Source organism: Notolepis coatsorum (assembly GCF_963971535.1).
Source record: "Notolepis coatsorum genome assembly, chromosome: 7".
NCBI lineage: Eukaryota > Metazoa > Chordata > Actinopteri > Aulopiformes > Paralepididae > Notolepis > Notolepis coatsorum.
Genome location: NC_140171.1, coordinates 79,879,449 through 79,899,877, shown reverse-complemented (window position 1 = coordinate 79,899,877; position 20,429 = coordinate 79,879,449). Strand labels below are relative to the sequence as shown.

The 20,429-nt window shown below is 41.8% G+C and overlaps 1 protein-coding gene across 1 annotated transcript in view; it reads right to left on the bottom strand.

The window, feature by feature from the left end:
- frem3 (Fras1 related extracellular matrix 3) overlaps positions 1-20,429 on the bottom strand; it is a gene marked incomplete at its 5' end in the record, with an annotated part of 59,151 nt that overhangs the window by 26,555 nt on the left and 12,167 nt on the right. The window contains 4 exon segments of the mRNA XM_084319177.1: positions 3,215-3,466; positions 4,385-4,510; positions 4,985-5,215; positions 6,496-6,642. Coding sequence (XP_084175303.1) covers positions 3,215-3,466; positions 4,385-4,510; positions 4,985-5,215; positions 6,496-6,642 — 756 coding nt within the window.

The window sequence follows — 20,429 nt, the reverse complement described above, 5'->3', positions numbered from 1 at the left end:
TAATCCTATCATTCTGTTGTGAGGAGGTCTTGTGATAATTGGACATGTAACTCGCCAACGTGCGGCTGAGCTCTCGAGACACAGACCTCGTTAGTGAGTTACGAGTGTGGGATAATCACATGTCCTCCTCACAACATTGTAGAGGTAGAGAGTGCCCCAAATGTCTCCAAATTAGATTTGTAGGATAAAATACACGGATGGTCCCTGTCTAGCTCTACTTGTGCTCAGCCCTGTCTAGCTCTACTTGTGCTCTCAAGAAAACTGCAATGTATAGAGCCATACCATATTTTAATAGGATCCCATTACACATAAGGGATGTAATAGTGTTTGTCAATTCAAAAAGAATTATAACAAATATAAATGTTTGTCAGTATGAAAGTCAAATGTGATCTGAATAGTGAGATCTTTTCTTTTTTTTCTTTTATTATTATTATTATTATTATTATTATTATTATTATTATTATTATTATTATTATTATTATTATTATTATTATTATTATTATTATTATTATTATTATTATTATTATTATTATTATTATTATTATTATTATTATTATTATTATTATTATTATTATTATTATTATTATTATTATTATTATTATTATTATTATTATTATTATTATTATTATTATTATTATTATTATTATTATTATTATTATTATTATTATTATTATTATTATTATTATTATTATTATTATTATTATTATTATTATTATTATTATTATTATTATTATTATTATTATTATTATTATTATTATTATCATTAAATGTTTTCTTGTTTAACACTATGATCGCCGATGACGAGTTAAGACGTCATTCCTAGCCATGCTCATTCTGCCGAAGACGCCGTAACTCGTCTTTGATGTCAATATTTCAAAAATCTGTGATCGAAATCATATTTCCCTCCCTGCAAAGCTCCACTCAACTCTCTAGCGGTTCAAGAGCGCCATCTGGTGGCCGATCGGCAGATCGCCAACCGGAAATGACCCTTTGAACCGGTAGTGCTCATCCATATTTGTGGTCCGGGCACTCGCTATCGTTAGAGAGACTCCGTCTTGACACAGTGAACATCGATCGGTGCAAATAACTCGAAAAAACAACATGATTTGGACGTATATACTATTATACAACCTGGAAATGGATCGGGCATTTCTCCATCCCATAATAGAAACAATTCTGTTCCACGCTCATCTGCCAGCGGCGCGAGGAAGCCACGGTAAGATTCAGCGTTATATTCTAACGTGTTCCATATAAACTGCTATGATGAACATATGACCCACTCTGGATGAATCATCTAACGCTGCCCACGGAATTATAAACGATCCCCCGCCCATCCGGTCATCATCAGATGATATGTAGTAACTCCTAGAAGCACATCCAGTTGACATTTTTTTATCTCGCACAGATTCCTACCAAACTGTATTTGATCATCAATATAATGCATTTAGGGCTATAAATCACCATCTGAAGAAAGCTGCAGAAAACGATAAAAACATACTTATACTTTAGACCATATTTTAGTATGAATATGTGAATGAAAAAGTTTAACGTTGCTACACCCTGAACAATACATATAGGACATTGAATGGGCCATAATAATGGCAATTTAGCAATAGAATTTAAAAAGTTATAGCCCTGCAAAGAAGGGGAACTTCTCCATAGACAAATAGAGATGGCGAGGGATGGTAAATTATGAATTTAACCCATGGCGATCAAAGTGTTAAACTGTGGATTGTTTGTTTCTTTGTATATGGTATAAATTATTATTTTGTGTAAATTAGGTTGTACGCCGACCATCAAGTAATACTTGTTTAGTTTAGGAATAAGGGGCAGGTAACTATACGAATTATTCTTCTTCCAGCTCCTTTTGCCCATGGTATGGTATTTATGATTTTGTATAAAAAACTCTATGATTGTATTGTTTCCATGTGGCAAATAAAACTCTGAATCTGAATCTGAATATCATACAGACGGAAAACAAGGAAAGTTTAAAAAATAAACTTAAAGGAGCCATAATCCGGAAGGAAATCAATATATGTCATGCATGAGTGTAGCTGCAGCCATGTTATCCAAACTTTTACTTTGTTTTTGTTTTAAAGGTATGGTGAAATGGATTCACCTATGAGCTATGACCTTCTTTTGTGACTGTTTTATACTGAATGTTTCATATTTGTATGTGTATATCTGTGAGGACCCCAGGAAGAATAGTCAACACGTCGATGATGACTAATGGGGATCCTAATAAACAAACAAACAAACAAACAAATAAACAAACAAACAAACAAACAAACAAACAAACAAACAAACAAACAAACTTGTGCTCAGCCCAACATGTATTCAAACCCTGGTCCTGCCCCTGCCTGTATCACTTTGTTCACAATAGGTATATGTCATTAGAACTTGTTCACTAACCTACTCTCTTACATAAGTCTTTGTGCCGCGTTATCTCTACGTACTGGAACAAGCAGGACTTTCTTCACTTCTCATTGTAAATGTCGGATACTGAACAAATTGCTGAACCAACAAATCGAGAGAGGGGGGAGGGGTGTGATTTATCACAGCTGTACAGTATGCTAACACACAGCACGCAGACATCAAGTTAGACCATGGCTCATTTACAAAGCACAAACAAAAACACACCCTCGCTCTTGTGACTCTGTACATCAAAGTATCTAAGGCAACAGTTAAACCCCCATAACAAACAGAGGGAGGGAGTTGTATCATTATATTAAGGGCCCCTAACAGTCCCAGGGAGCTAAAGGGATGTCGTCTTGGGCTTATCTGTGTCTATGTTTCCTATATACTCAACACATCTAGCTCAGATGCTCACAGTGTAGGCTACAAGCCACCAGGGTAGACTACTGTTGTTGTTGTTGTTGTTGTTGTTGTTGTTGTTGTTGTTGTTGTTGTTGTTGTTGTTGTTGTTGTTGTTGTTGTTGTAGTAGTAGTAGTAGTAGTAGTAGTAGTAGTAGTAGTAGTAGTAGGACATGGCACTAACACTGCCAAGGAGAGGGGTTTAATTCCTGCTGGGGCCACCCATGCAAAAAATATATGCGCTCATAGTACCGTAAGCTGCTTTGGATGCTTTGGATCTGAGAGTGAGATTCAACTATTAACTTCATGCTAGGTGATTATCCAGTTTCAATGTATTGTCAGTCAGACTGTGAAGTGCCCTCCATCCTCTCACTTTAACATCCCCTCTCTCTCCACTTACCGTCGTCACTGTCAGCCAGGATGGTGACCTTGGCGCTGGGGAAGCTGGCGCCCACCTGACCCCCCATGGGCATGCTGAGGGTGACGTTGAAGCTCTCCTCCTCCTCATACAGCGAGTCGTCGATGATGATGACGCGGCATGTCTTCTCGCGCTCGTCCTTGTCGAAGCGCAGCACGCTGGTGTGGTCCTCGGGCCGCGTGATGTAGTCAGAGTAGGACAGCACGGTGCTGGGGATGGTGCCAGTGGCCGTGGCTGAGAGGAGGAACCATGGAGAGGTTATTATGGTGGTTAGTGCAGGACGAGAGACACTAGTCCCAGATGAAAATACCCTCATTAATTGTCCATATCATATTAGTACATTTGGGATTTTTAGCATAGGTTACCAGTTGAATATGTTTTAAAAGAACACACCAACATTAGCGGAAACGCTTACCATTTTAACCAGAGTAAGACAAGAAGATAGATACCAATTTCCTCTCTGTGTGTTCAGTAGAAAGCTATCTGGCTGTGGATACAGACCAGCTAGTCTAGCTGTTGGCCAAAAACACCACATGGAGTTTTAAGCTAGGCTAGATGATCCATTAGATATTGGAAATGGGTATATATCCTCTTGTCTGACTCTGAAGAAGACAGTAAGCACATTTCCCATAATTGTGGCATGTTCCTGTAGAGTAAGCGTTTTCACTCAATTATTTGCAGGTGAAAAGTAATATTCAATGAGGGCAATATAGCTCATTATGCCAGAATATGGAATATGCTATGACATATACCCACCTCTTTCACAAGGTATTCAGAGCAGGGGGTCTTACACCTTTTCAGTGTGAGACCCACAGTGAGACCCCATTTTAAAAGCTACTTGTATTCGTGTTGCCCTGGGACTTAATAGGAACAGGCTTAATGCTTAATGCTGATTTAATGTGCATATACCCACCTATCAGACTAAATTAATAGGAACAGGCTTAATGCTTAATGCTGATTTAATGTGTGTATACCCACCTATCAGACTAAATTAATAGGAACAGCCTTAATGCTTAATGCTGATTTAATGTGTGTATACCCACCTATCAGACTAAATACCAGTGACATACATAGGAACATGGAGTCACAGCATGTCCATCTCCCCTCGACAGTACACCTCCTCAAACACAACACTAGATGAAAGTTTGTCACCTTGCTGGGTGTAGCAGACCACCATGAGCTCCTGGCTGGCGTCTCCAGAGCGACGCACTGGGATCAGCAGCTCTCCTATGTCCTCCTCAATCTTGTACTCTGCCTGAGGGATATACACCGTGGCCTCTGTTTGGGGGGGGGGGGGACATGTTAAATTGATTTCCATGCGTTTATTGTCATGAGATTCTAACTGAAATGGCTATGTCACACGACATGGTTGTTGTACAGGTATTATTACAGGTTTATAGAAGGTGACAGCCAGGTCTCATAGAGAAACTTATTCAAGGTTCCTTTGGAAGTATTCATTGCACCCTGATGAAGGCATAGCCAAAACATGTCAGTGAAACAATAAACATTTTTAACTGCGTGGAGGGAAGAGTGCATTTTTCTGTGTGATCAGTTCTAGGAAGAGAAGGTTCTTCTCTTCTAGGAAGAGAAGGGGAGCAAGACGTTGAGAGATGACTGTGCCACAAGAGCACCATTTTGTACCAGAATGCATCTCATATTATACTTCCTTAGTAGTCATTGTACATATTACCGACTCATTTATTTAATTCTATTAGTAAAAGAGTTGAGAGTGATACCGTATTGGACTCTTACCATCTCCAGGGTCCACTATCTCCACGGTCGCGGTGTCAGGGAACTCCAGCACAGCCATGACTGGGTCTGACAACTTGATCTCAAAGTTCTCCGAGGTCTCAAACTCCTGGTCTGTGAAGATCTTCACCTTCCAGGTGGCCGTGGTCTGGCCTGGGTTGAACTGGACCTGCTTCTGGGCCTTGCCGCGGAAGTCTTTGTCCTTTTCTGCGGTTCCATCCTTGGTGGCAATGCCTGAGGGGCAAAGGGTTGGTTGCAGTTTGAGTTTTGGGTTGAACTGATATAAAAGGTAACTGTTAGACTAGAACTGTGTGCTCCAGAAGCTTTGTTGTAGCTATAGCCCATATTGATTGTAACGTATCAGTGTTGAATTTGGGTTATTATACCAATATTGAAATTATTTATAGTCTATCATTCTATGAATTGCATCCAACTGAGCATTAAAAAACTATTCTGCACTGTCTGAAGTAAAAGTATCAGTTTCAGTAACATTGTTCACTCATTGAGACAACCTTCTTCACCTCACCATGGCCTTTTAAAGCTGTAAATATAGGAGCGTACATGACCAATGCTCTTTATAGTTAGCTATGTGTTAGCCACAGCCAAACAAACATGCTGGCATTACCTTGTGACCTTGGAAAGGTTATTTGTGCTCTCAATCACACTACCCTTTTGACAAACGACACAGGAAATGGAGCATCAGTGAAATTAAACAACAGTGGGACAGGTCTGCTATTTGGGTATATTCAGGAGCACCCCTTCTGCCTAGAGGGAGGCAGCATGGTCTATTAATGAGAAGTAGCCTGAGGTTTTATAGAAAATGGAAAGGTAATAACAGATACATGCAGGTCGAGGGGGCAGTTAAAAAGGCAATCAGTCTGACAAGATGACTTTAATAGAGGGCCTGTTGTCTAGTCTTGCTATCTTTCATATTATTAAGTATGGCAAAGTTGACAGTGATGGACAACAAAAACGTCATTATCATCTATTGGACAGAAGAAGTAAGACAAAAACTATCTTCCATTGGTTGGAAGAACTAAGAGTTGAAGACAATGGGAAGTGAGTGAACTAAATCCAACAGACTCAGACAAATCAAATCAAATCAAATCAATTAAATGCAAGGTCCAATGAAGAGCAAGACGGTTCCAAAACATATGTTAGTCATAACATGAGTCACATGACATGAAGCTAAGAGAAGGATGGTGCGTTCGGTCGGTCCTTGTCATGTCAGAAATTGACCATGTTACCATAATGGTAAATCCGAGGTGATAGCGTTTGGCTGTGCTAGATAGGACGTAACGTCAGGACCAATCAGATGCAAGGCAGCAGATTCAGCCAGATTATTAAACCTTTTTTTTCTTGATGCAGTTGGTTTGAGCAATTTTTGAGAAATCCCGCCACTGGCAGTGGTAGGCCTATTTACCACTCTGTTGGCCATTTGAGTGCAACTTCCTGGTGGTAAACTCCGACATTTCTGACTTTACAAGTTGATGAAGGAACCATAGCACACTCACTGATGAAGGAGGTCTCTCCCAGGTAGCCCCGGCGTTTCAATGTGATCTCCATCACCTTGGCATCCTCGTCCACCAGGTAGAACTCTTTCTCCAGGGAGATCCAGGCCCAGTTGAGCCGGAAAGGCTGGGGCTTCAGTTTATTTCCACCTGAAACAAAAAAAAAATAAACAAAAAAGCCCATGTTAAACTTAACTCACCATGGACTTCCTGAACCACTGCACCTACAACACAATAGGGTGAAGAGGAAACAATCTGTTTTGTCGTGGTGAAGGCGCTGCACTGAGGCCTCTCATCTGACATCCGTTTGGAGTTGAAGGATGAAAAGAGTCATCGAGGGGGCATCTTAAATTTGGACGGGTAACCTGATAACTTAATGCCAGGGCTTCCCTCAATCCCACTTCACTGGGCCCAAGTGTCGTCCTTGTTTCCAATTTCCTCTTTCTCTTGTGCTTTCATACAACGAACAGCCCTCCACTTCTCCCTCCCCCTGAACCCCCATGCTTTATATTTTTGGCATATTTGACTAGACTGACGTGACAGAGCCAAAGGACAATGAATAGATCCCACGCTGACCTATAGAACAGTGGCTACTTATCATGATCACTTTGGTTCTTGTTGTTTTGTTTTATAGTTTTTTTAATCTTTAAATTTTTTTTATTGATGCACTCATTTATTTTTAAGTGGCATTGCCAAGTTGCCATTCATAGAAGCCCCACCCCACACCCCAGCCCCCTAACCCTCTGCCTCTTTCTCTAAGCAGATCTGGTCTACGTCCAAGCAAGTTGGAGAAATTGAGAGGCTCCAACATTATTATGGGAAATGTGCTTAACGTCTTCTCCAGAGTCAGACAAGAAGATAGATACCAATTTCTGTGTGTTCAGTCGAAAGCTATCTGGCTGCAAGCTAGCCTAGCTTAGCACAAATGAATGGAAGCGGATACAGACCACTAGCTGTTGGCCAAAAACACCTCTCCCAGAGTTTTAAGCTAGCCTAGTGGTCCATATCCGCTTCCATTCCCTTGTGCTAAGCTAGGCTAGCTTGCAGCCAGAAAAGCTTTCTAATGAACACATAGAGAGGAAATTGTGGACTGTGGAGAAGATGGTAAGCACATAATGTTGGTGTGTTCCTTTAAGTACCAGTAGAGGCATCCAAACATGAAGACCCAAACAGAACATCGCAGGCAAACAGTTACTTCACGTCCAGCTAAAGTAATTGATTCCCTCTGCCCTAATATAAAAAATAATCCTTAGAAAAGAAAAGTGTGCAACCACACATGCAGAATCCCCCTCAGTTACAATTAACACCTGGCAACGTTCTGCCTGACACTAAAGCGATTAACATTTCATAATGTAGGTCGCTTTTCTCAGCCGGACCTGTACGGGCCTCGTTATCCACTCTGGAGAGAAGCTGTGCTCGTAAAACACACATTTGAACTCAGCATGAATCAGCTGAAGCTCACAGTCACCTGCCACTGATCCACAGCTACAGGCCCAGTCCGCGTCTATGCTTTTACCAAACGGTTTGTGTTTCCGCGTTCCCGTTTTGCGCTCTGATTGGCCACGCACGTTTCTGGTCATGTGACATGTGCGCCCAATCGCATGACGAGCAGTGTCTTATCCCATTTCCGCGTCGAACAGCCTGCAAACGACATAACGCCTAGTTTATCACTGGTTAAGCTTAGGCGACTCTTTTGCAGTTGGTTATGGTTAGAGTTTGGAATCAGGGCTGGCGTTCTATCGCCATGCTCTAAGACAAACTCTAACCTTAACCAACTTCGAAAGAGCGCCTAAGCTTAACCGTCCAAAGAACTTGCCGTCACACGATTGGGCGCACATGTCACATGACCAGAAACGTCCCAGAAACGTCAGATTCAGATTCACAAAACGCACTAACCGTTTGGTAAAAGTAATGAGGCGCCCAGTCCTGCTCTTAATCCTGACTATCTCATGACTCCTGTAATCCTTCTAAGAGAGTTGTCAGCCTTCCTCTTGGTCATTCCCTTGACACTGGCTGCTTGGCATGAGGAGTTTTCGCAGCATAATCCCGGTTTTGTTTTTTATCACTGTGGCCAAAAATGTCCAAATGTCTTATCCTTTGCTCTGACGAGCCTGGTGACCTATGACCTTCTTTTGGTGTGATGGGCCAACGCTCAGTGGGTTCTCCGGGTTAGGGAGGTTAGGGAGGTTAGGGAGGGCTTCTTCTGGCTCCTTGGTTTTGCACGGCTGGTCACAGTGACAGAGCCCTTGCTGATATATCCCTGCTAGGGATGCTGCGTGTAACATGGAGGCCTGAGTGGACCACTGTTGAGAAAGAATGATGGATTCTCTCCGTTAACAGAACTCTCAGGAAACAGCAAGGGGGTGGAACAAAAAGCCCAAAAGGTTGGACACCTTACCTGTCAGAGGAAGGCTAAGAAAACACTCCCATACAGAGAACAATACCTAACCCAGGAGCTTCTGCTTGTCCACACAACGAGCCAGCATTGAGCTCGGCTTTGCCTCAGTGAGGAGGGGGAAAGGGAGCTGCGGCTGGGAGAATGAAAACACTGGGGTGTTTGAGTGTGGCATTGAAAATATTTAAAATGAGATGAGGCCACTTCCACAAGCCCACATGTCAACATGGAGTCAGGGAACAGGCTGAGACAGAGCAGGTCCTAACCACACTCTCCAAGCGTCAATACCAAGTGCAGATTGAACTGCATACCTACAAGTGGATTTTCTGGGGCAATGACATTATGCTGAATAGTTTCTCTGCACTTGTATTGATTGCCTCAGAGGGGTCATGTGCCATATTCATTCTAGTACGGCACTGGTTACTCATCTTCATGTTGTAACCTGCAGTCCAGCCAGTTAAATTCTACTGTAAATCTTCAATTTGACACACCATCCGTCTTCCTCTACCCACTGACCTGTACTTAACACACACACACACACACACACGCACGCACGCACGCGCACGCACGCGCACGCACGCGCACGCACGCGCACGCGCGCACGCACACACACACACACACACACACACACACACACACACACACACACACACACACACACACACACACACACACACACACACACACACACACACACACACACACACACACACACACACACACACACACACACACACACACACACACACACACACACACACACACACACACACACACAGTCCCCCAGCTTATAGCCCACCCCGCAGGCCAGGCCAGGAACCGTGGAGCCTCAGTGTTCACAGGAGATCAGTGGGGCAGCTAACCTTGACCACGCTCAGGTTTCTGACAGACATGGCTACAAATACACACAGTATGTATCAGGTCTGTCTCTGCCTGCTCTACATTCTTCTAGGGTGGATAGGTAAGTAGGTGATCAATGTAGAGAATGGGTGGTCCTGTTGAAACTAAGTATGAACATTTGACAAAAAGTACTGTAAACGCAAAAAAGGCGTAACAGAACTCCTACAATATTGTATATAAAGTGTATCGGATACAGTTTCCCAAATAATGCATATTATGTATTCTAGTGGACCCAAGGTTAAATGTTCTCCCACTAGGAATTAAATAATTGGACCTACTCTACCATATAAACTCTCATTCCAAGACTCTCAGGAAGGGCAAAGGAAAGTGTGTCCCGGCAAGCAGCCCACTCTGGGAGCTGATAGCTTAGTGCACTAGCTATCATCTAGGATTATCAAATGAACACAGCGCAGACAAAAAGCCTTCTCTGTTCAGGCGACGGGCAATCTGGCAGCTTTGGGTTTCTTCTGTCGTGCCACAGATCTATAAGACACAGGGTAGAGACATTGTGTCTCTAGATAGATGATGGCAGAACACAAGCCTATCAATGATTCATCAGAGTTTGGCGTCAAATATGTCATGATGGAGGGAAATATACTCTCTTATAAAACATGTGTGTTAAAATCACAGAGGACTATTGGCCTTAACTAAACACTCAACAACATCCTCTGTGATTTCAACACAACAATATTTCATTATTTTCATTAATTTCATTACATACTATAACTCAAGGATCATAAAGGAATAGAGATGATACTGACGTCCATATCCTTCCTTCTCTATAATTAAGTTATTCATCGCCTGACCTGAGATGTGTTAGAAAACAGCATCGGGTTACAGAGACCGATTGGGAGAAGAGCTGATGAAAAGGATTCTCTTCAAAGTGTCCCACCACCCGATATGTTGATGTGAAACGGAGACACACAGCTGTAATGTCACATACGTCAGGACAGTCCCTCATGACTGAAAGACTACTGTAGCCTATAGGCAGCAGCTCTCAAATGATGTGAAGTCAGTTCAGGTTGTGCCTGAACATTTTCTTCATTAAAGCAGCACACCAACATTATGGGAAATGTGCTTACCGTCTTCTCCAGTCAGACAAGAAGATACCAATTTCCATGTGTGTTCAGTAGAAAGCTATCCGCCTGCAAGCTAGCCTAGCTTAGCACAAATCCACAGTAAAGTAACTTTTTTTGCCCACTGTGGCTCATAGTGGACGGTTGGTTGATTTAAAAATTCAACTGCTACTTATAAATATTTACAGTTATCATTCAGAAAATAACCTCAAAAGGAGGGTTGGATACCAGAATGACCTTGACAAAATAAAAGGTGCCGGAATTTTGAGAAGGAGTAATTTCCCATTCTACTTGAGTCACATTCCAGCCATCAGATGGAGTGGTGTGTGTGTGTGTGTGTGTGTGTGTGTGTGTGTGTGTGTGTGTGTGTGTGTGTGTGTGTGTGTGTGTGTGTGTGTGTGTGTGTGTGTGTGTGTGTGTGTGTGTGTGTGTGTGTGTGTGTGTGCGTGTGTGTGTGTGTGTGTGTGTGTTGGTCTTTTGTAATGAAAATGTGTCCAGTGAATGCAGCCCCTGTCTGTCAGTGCCATCTGCCATCATCCATGGACTGTCTTCTACTCAATGGCTTTATGACACTGTGTGAGTGGCAGTGGCAATACTTCCTCCTTTTACACAGATGCAGGAAGCTGCTTTTATCTAGAGCAGGGAATTCTTTAACTTCTTCAGTCCAGGACCCACCAGAAGCAGGTCTCCGAGCCAAAGTTTGAAGAAACACAGTTGTTTTACCCATTGACCTGTACAAACAATGGGAAACCCTCCCAGGACCCGCTAACGTTGGCAATTTCTGGCAGTTTCACTTGCTTAGTTATTGTAGAGGTTCACAAAGTGGGGTCCTTGACAGGGGGTTTCCAGGAAAATGGTGAATAAGTTAATTTCACAAACATTTTATTAGAAGTTAAGCCAATGAGAGAATGCATACGAATGACTATTCTGATTGGTTTCCCTCTCTCCACTGTTATCTCCACACCTATACAGGAATAATTCACATCTAACAACTATCTTCTCAGATGGGGTCACTGAGCTGAAATCTTATCAAATGGGGGTCCTTGACACAAAGATGTTTGAGAACCACTGCAAATCATTCTATGAAACCCTTCATAATCATCTTGTGTGAACCACTGGGGTGGGGTTGAGAACCAGTGATCTAGTTTCTTCAAACTATGGGTCGGGAACCAAAATGGGTCAGGGGCTCCTCTCTATTGTCTCATTTGATTGATGAGTTCCATTGTGTTTTAATGCAACTAGGTCCCAGGGTGACAATAAATGTCTCAGCTCAGATACAGATCCAGAGGTATTGGATATACATACTTTGTAACCCCCTCAAACCCTTCATAGCTTCCTCCATCTCACTCTCAATCTGTCCCATTTACCTCTATCCTGTCACTCTCAAACTGTCCCATTGACCTCCATCCTGTCACTCTAAATCTGTCCCATTAACCTCCATCCTGTCACTCTCAAACTGTCCCATTTAACTCCACCCTGTCTCCTTCTCTATTATACTGCACATGCATGATCCTACTGTCGTTGGCCCCCCCTTTTTCTCTCTCTCTCTCTCTCTCTCTCTCTCTCTCTCTCTCTCTCTCTCTCTCTCTCTCTCTCTCTCTCTCTCTCTCTCTCTCTCTCTCTCTCTCCCAGGAGACCTCCCTCCTTCAGATTACGGGGGAGCAGAGTGACAGCTGTACCCCACCACTCCGACCCCCCCCCCCCCTCCCCAGCGCCCCTCCTTCTCTGTGTCAGCTTTGTTGGCTGAGAGGATGAACCACTGAGTGGGGACAGCAGGCCACAGTGTGGGTGGGCTAGAGACACTGCCACAGCATGCCTGCCTCCCCCCTCCCCCTGCCTGCCTCCAACACTGTTCACACCAGCTCATGGGGGGGCAGAGGGGCTCTATATGCCTCCTATTGTATCATGCTGTCAAATGTTGTGTCTGAGGCCGCTGGCACGAAACTCACCAAATGAAGTATCTCTCATGGGGTTTTTGTTTCATTAACGTGCATGTAGGTCCGTATGTAGGCCGGATTTCCAATGCTTCCTCGTCGAGGGTGGTAATGAGCGGTAATTGATGAAACTATGGTTTAAATGGGGTGGTGGGGGTCATGACAGTTTTGTGTGAAATTCAACAAAAATGTATTACATTTTAATACATTCAAACGGCAGTTGTTCACTAATTTAACCGATAGATAGACCTCTCGTAGTTCACAGAGGGGTCATTCCAAAGTTAAGGGACACCTTCATTTTATGAGTGCCATAACGAGAGGGATGGAATGGGAGGCTAAGCAATGCAGGACTGTAACAACTGAGTGCTCAATGACAGCTACAGGAATAAAAGTCAAAACGCTCATTCTGAAGAGTCTCTGTGATGCCTCAGAGCTGATTTACAAACTCGTTTACTACAGTCTTTACGACAAACCTTTAGTCTAGAATCTAGATATCAATCATACACCCTGTACAGCTCTGAGGTCACAGTTTACCCCGGCGTTTCAAACTGACAATAATCATAATTGGGATGAGATGCTTTATAGGTCACAAAGACATTTCCATATGCCGTGCTCAGTCCTTCAGTAAATTAGAAAGTAGGGTGTGATTGATGTTGATAGCTGGCATGGACAGGGCAAGTATATTTGCACCGAATGCCTCTCATGTTTTTAAACCTGTGATTGAGAGAGCGAGACTGGACGCCTTCCAAGCTTCTCTAAGCTGTTGCCCGACATCCTTTAAGCATCTCACACAGGAAGAGGTCACTAGCCGACTGCGCTCATGGCGCTATCAAGTCTGTAACTTAAACCACAACTCCAGGTTGACTGTCATTTACACACGTGCCATTTTGTTGGCCCTGCCTTCTACAGAGATTTGCCAACATTCTGAAGATGGCTGCCTGTGAGCACCTGTGATTGAAGCCATGATAACGGTCAATATGTTTCATTCCTCACCATTGGAAAGTCACGTAGGGTTGCATTAACAGGGCAGTTCATCCAAAAACCAAAAACATATTATTACCCGGAGTGCTACTGATGCATCCAGATAGTTTTGGTACGATTTGATGAGTTTCTGATATCTGCTATAGAGATGTCTTCTGTCATACACACACACACATATATATATATATATATATATATATATATATATATATATATATATATATATATATATATATATATATATATATATATATATATATATATATATATATATATATATATATATATATATATATATATATATATATATATATATAATATGTTTTTGGATGTACTGCTCAGTTAATCTAGTCACTATCCTGTAAACTGAGCCGATTAAGCAACAGGTTTTCAGATTCCACTGGGTGTACCCACCTTGATCATTCCAGCAGTGGCCCATGTTGTGATATTATTGGAACTCTGGCATCATTGGCCCCTAGTACTGAAAAGAAATCACCAATGACAGAATCCTATAATCCCAAAGGTTTAGAACGCAGGTAGCAATAGGACACTGTACTGTTTATAGAATTCGAGGCTATCCAGTGTCCACCAGCCGCAATCCAACCTCAAAACACATACAGTAGAGAGACTCAGAAGCGTCTCCCCCACTGTGCCAGTGTCCTTTTGATAGCACATTCCCCATCAGCTCCTATTTACACAACCGTGCCGCACCATACATAGATGCACACGCTAGTAGGTCAGACCACAGGAGATATCATTGGAGAGGTGGGTCAGTATGAGAGGCTTTGACGTCCAAACAGGATGATGCAAGGAAGAGCAACCTGTAGCTAAGAATACCCTCGACTGATCGACACAAGCATTTATTACATTTCCTCATTAATCATTCTGTTTTTTTTTATAAATACTGGCAGTGTCCCTGTCCTGGCTATGGCTACGCCTGGCATTCAAATATCTTTGAGTCCGTCCGTTGGCCTGTATCCTCTCAGATAATGGACATTTCGAAAGGTACATTGTGGCGCAATGATCAGGATTCTTAAGTATTCTTTAGAGTTTCTTTAAAACAAGAAAAAGAGAGTGCTGTGGGGGCAGCTCTGCGATATTGAGAGCAGATAAGAATAACGTTTGGAGCCATACATCATAACTCCACAACACCTCTCCAACCTCACTACATAATTCAGGGCAGGGGTGTATAAGTAGGACAGAAAATGAAAGAGAAAGACAGAATGGGGTGAGATGTGTGTGAAATTGCGTGTAAAGTTGAGAAAACAGATTGGAGTAAAGATATGGACAAGATACCGTAAGAGGGAGAATGAGGAGGAAGTGCGTGAAGGAGATAGAAGGAGAAGGGTGGGTTTATGGTTGGGGCCTGTAAGAGGGTGTGTCTTCCAGCCAAGCACCCCCCGGCCCCCACCACCACCTCACCCCAACACTGGCACCATGAGACTGTAAATCTTCCTCCGACTGTTGACACGGGTGACAGGTCTGATCCCAAAACACAGTTAGGAAGCGTTGGTGTAACTTAACGTGGCCGTGCCCCACTTGAAGCACCTGGCTACAGCATGCAGACATGTGCTGTACTGGTGGGTGAACCTACAGGCAAATACACTGGGCCACGGCGCGCTGTTTGTAGGACTTGTTTGATTATACAGTATTTGACAAGAGTCAAATAGAGGTTCAACATGGTTTAAAGCTATGGCACTGTAGGATATAAACACATATGCACTCACACACACACACACACACACACACACACACACACACACACACACACACACACACACACACACACACACACACACACACACACACACACACACACACACACACACACACACACACACACACACACACACACACACACACACACACACACACACACACACACACACACACACACACACACACACACATTTATTCTTCTCTTTCAGTCGTTCTGCTCTCTGTCCTCGGCAACTGCAGTGGAGGACCTTGGGTTATCGACCTATCAGAGATTGGCTTGGATTTCTGGGGAGTTGAGAGTCTGGATGACAGAGGGGGCTTTGAAAGGGGATCCGCTTGGAGCACTCCCCCTAATACACACACACACACACACACACACACACACACACACACACACACACTTGTCTGCAAGGGCTCCCGCATCACTTCCAGGCCCCTGCTCTGTCTGTGGCCCTGGAGTCTGGAGGCTCGTAAGAAGTGCATTCCTCTCCTTGCTCTGCATGATCACATAACACTAAGGCCACTAAGGCCTATATGATCTGCCTCCAGAGTTGGGCGGGGAGAAAAAAAAGTTACATTGTGGCATTTAGGGGAAGTACAGAGACCAATTCAGCTGACGTGAATATAATCATTGTTCTTTGCTATCAGTAAGTTAATCATTTTGAGGGAAATCCGAGACTGCTTTGCACCTAAATGTGATGAGTGTTGACGCCACAAGTCCATCTTGTTTTTGTTTCACTGAAATCACTGTGTAGGTCCAATCTCAATATCCGTCCTCACTGACTTACTGACTGAGCCCTCATGGACCTGAATGTATGTACTGTACGTGTACATGTATGTGCATATATGTGTGTGTGTGTATATATATATATATATATATATGAGCATGAATTTCAATAAACTCACTTGTGGGTTATTCCCTCGAGCAAAGTCTGCTGAATTAAAGGCTTACAGAAAGTGTGCATGAAGGGCAGTGGAACAACCCTGATCCCTCACAGATTTAGCAGGAACACACGTCAAAGTCAGTAAGTGCAGACATTGAGATTGGACCATCGTTTTCAGTCAATTTGGGATTTGGTGGTGCAATCTATACAGAGACTTTCACCCTGAATGCACAGTCCACCAATTAGAAGGGACATAAAAGGCATTTGTTTTCAGAATAGAAACAAACATGATTTCAACATTTAACAAGGAGTTCCACCGATGTCACTTCAATCGTGTTGGCAGCACACAATGCAAGCAGGGTTTATTGAAGAACAGTCGACGGCAAGCTTTGAAGGTCTGACGGACACTTCCCATAAAACTTTTCCCATCTCCTTCCACATATCTGAGGAGGGGGATTCTACAAACGTCTGGACAAGTCTGACACTGATTGAGGGCTTCTTTTGCTCATAGCCCGTAGCAGACTATAGGGCTGAGGCCTGACGGACAAAGATATATATATATGTGAGCTGTACATCCACTTGTAAAAACAAGTATTTATTGGCTCAGTCTCCCTAAACTTTAAATGACTGTAGGGTGTTTCCAACCCAGTCACTTGTGTAGGAGGCTAGGTTATTACTTTGCCAATAGAAATTCCCAGCAGGACGGGGAAGGGGAGGGTAAGTGACCCTAAACTGATTCAGTTCACTGCCATATCGTGTCTAGACAGTTTGTTCTTCTAAGTACAGGGACAACATTTACTGAGAACTGGTCATTTACAGTGACAACACTCATCGATGACTTGTAAATACAAACCGGAAATGTAGCCATGGAAAACTGTTAGGGGGGGGGGGGTTGGGGGTTGTGTTCGTAGACTAGATTCACCCTCCTGTCAGCAAAGGTGGAAAATAACTCGTTACTGTAGTTACTGTTATTGGGTTGATTATCTTTACTCCAGAGTAGGCCTAGGCTAACTTTCATTTACTTGAGTATGTCATATTCTTTGTCATAAGAGACGACAACACATTGTACAATGCCATGTACAGTAAAACACTGGCATTCTGAACATGGACATCCCAGAACTGGAACCATCTCTTCATTTCAGGAGCGAACATTCTTTTTCTACAAAATTGTTTTTTTTTTTTTTTTTTTTTATTCAGACGTTACGAGACACAAGAGTTTCCCCCAGGTCACCTCATTAATCACCCGGTCCTCTTACTGAGTCATGACTCATCAGAAATTACTTAAGGGAAGGATTCCTTTCCAAAATGCCGCGTATCAGTTTTCAGCAGGTTGGGGGATGGAGGTATGTAATATCCACTTAGGATCTAGGGGGATGGAGGGGGATCTAGGGGGATTGATCGATCGATCTATCTATCTATCTATCTATCTATCTATCTATCTATCTATCTATCTATCTATCTATCTATCTATCTATCTATCTATCTATCTATCTGTCTATCTGTCTATCTATCTATCTATCTATCTATCTATCTATCTATCTATCTATCTATCTATCTATCTATCTATCTATCTATCTATCTATCTATCTATCTATCTATCTATCTATCTATCTATCTATCTATCTATCTATCTATCTATCTATCTATCTATCTATCTGTCTATCTGTCTGTCTGTCTGTCTGTCTGTCTGTCTGTCTGTCTGTCTGTCTGTCTGTCTGTCTGTCTGTCTGTCTGTCTGTCTGTCTGTCTGTCTGTCTGTCTGTCTGTCTGTCTGTCTGTCTGTCTGTCTGTCTGTCTGTCTGTCTGTCTGTCTGTCTGTCTGTCTGTCTGTCTGTCTGTCTGTCTGTCTGTCTGTCTGTCTGTCTGTCTATCTATCTATCTATCTATCTATCTATCTATTAGGGATGCCCCGATCACGTTTTTTGCCACCGATACCGATCACCGATCGTCGTGAGCCATATCGGCCGATACCGATCCGATACCGATTGTTTTTGATTAAAAAGAAATTAAAAATTATTTTATATAAAAAGTTTTTTTTTTTTTTTTTATAAAATATATATATTATATAATTAGACTTGTACTTGTATTATCTGCGACTGCGAGACATCGCCACCACGCAACAAGTCAAAATGCTCACTATCTGCAAACAGCTCCACTGTCTGTGTGTACTCTAGTAGCCCAGCTCCAAAAAGGATTCTCCGGCGCTGCAGCGGGACCCCATTGGTAACGTTAAGTGCTTTGCTCATTTCACATTAAGCAAGCCCTCAGCTCGAATACGCATTAAATCAATGTTATAAGACATTGATATCAAGAGCTATCTGTAGCTACTGCTAGCCGGCTAGATGACGTTAAGACAGAACTTTAGTTCAATGGGACATTTCGTTTTGAACAGTAAACGAACGTCAGCTAACGCAAGCTAACTGAGGTATGAACATGAACTACTAGACTTTCTGGATCATTTGTTGATATCAGGAGCTATCGGTAGCTAGCCGGCTAAATACCGTTAGACAATGCCTACTAAACGTGAATAGTTGACTGGGTAATTTTGTTTAAACAGTAACGATAGCTAGGTAGCTAACGTTAGCGCAGGTCGAATGCAGTGCACTACAGACTCGAGCAGAGGAGCCGCACCTCTTTGTTTACAAACTCTACACGGGGGCGGGCGGGGCTAGGGAGGAGGAGCAGCGGCAGTTTGCAGGTCGTGTGTGTCTGAGACAGACAGCGAGTGAGAGCTTCGCTTGATCGGTTTCCGCTATCGGCGAATATGACTAATTATCGGAATTCACAGATTGCATATTTATACTGAGTATCGGCCGATAACGATCGGTGGCCGATCGATCGGGGCATCCCTACTAACTATCTATCTATCTATCTATCTATCTATCTATCTATCTATCTATCTATCTATCTATCTATCTATCTATCTATCTATCTATCTATCTATCTATCTATCTATCTATCTATCTATCTATCTATCTATCTATCTATCTATCTATCTATCTATCTATCTATCTATCTATCTATCTATCTATCTATCTATCTATCTATCTATCTATCTATCTATCTATCTATCTATCTATCTATCTATCTATCTATCTATCTATCTATCTATCTATCTATCTATCTATCTATCTATCTATCTATCTATCTATCTATCTATCTATCTATCTATCTATCTATCTATCTATCTATCTATCTATCTATCTATCTATCTATCTATCTATCTATCTATCTATCTATCTATCTATCTATCTATCTATCTATCTATCTATCTATCTATCTATCTATCTATCTATCTATCTATCTATCTATCTATCTATCTATCTATCTATCTATCTATCTATCTATCTATCTATCTATCTATCTATCTATCTATCTATCTATCTATCTATCTATCTATCTATCTATCTATCTATCTATCTATCTATCTATCTATCTATCTATCTATCTATCTATCTATCTATCTATCTATCTATCTATCTATCTATCTATCTATCTATCTATCTATCTATCTATCTATCTATCTATCTATCTATCTATCTATCTATCTATCTATCTATCTATCTATCTATCTATCTATCTATCTATCTATCTATCTATCTATCTATCTATCTATCTATCTATCTATCTATCTATCTATCTATCTATCTATCTATCTATCTATCTATCTATCTATCTATCTATCTATCTATCTATCTATCTATCTATCTATCTATCTATCTATCTATCTATCTATCTATCTATCTATCTATCTATCTATCTATCTATCTATCTATCTATCTATCTATCTATCTATCTATCTATCTATCTATCTATCTATCTATCTATCTATCTATCTATCTATCTATCTATCTATCTATCTATCTATCTATCTATCTATCTATCTATCTATCTATCTATCTATCTATCTATCTATCTATCTATCTATCTATCTATCTATCTATCTATCTATCTATCTATCTATCTATCTATCTATCTATCTATCTATCTATCTATCTATCTATCTATCTATCTATCTATCTATCTATCTATCTATCTATCTATCTAT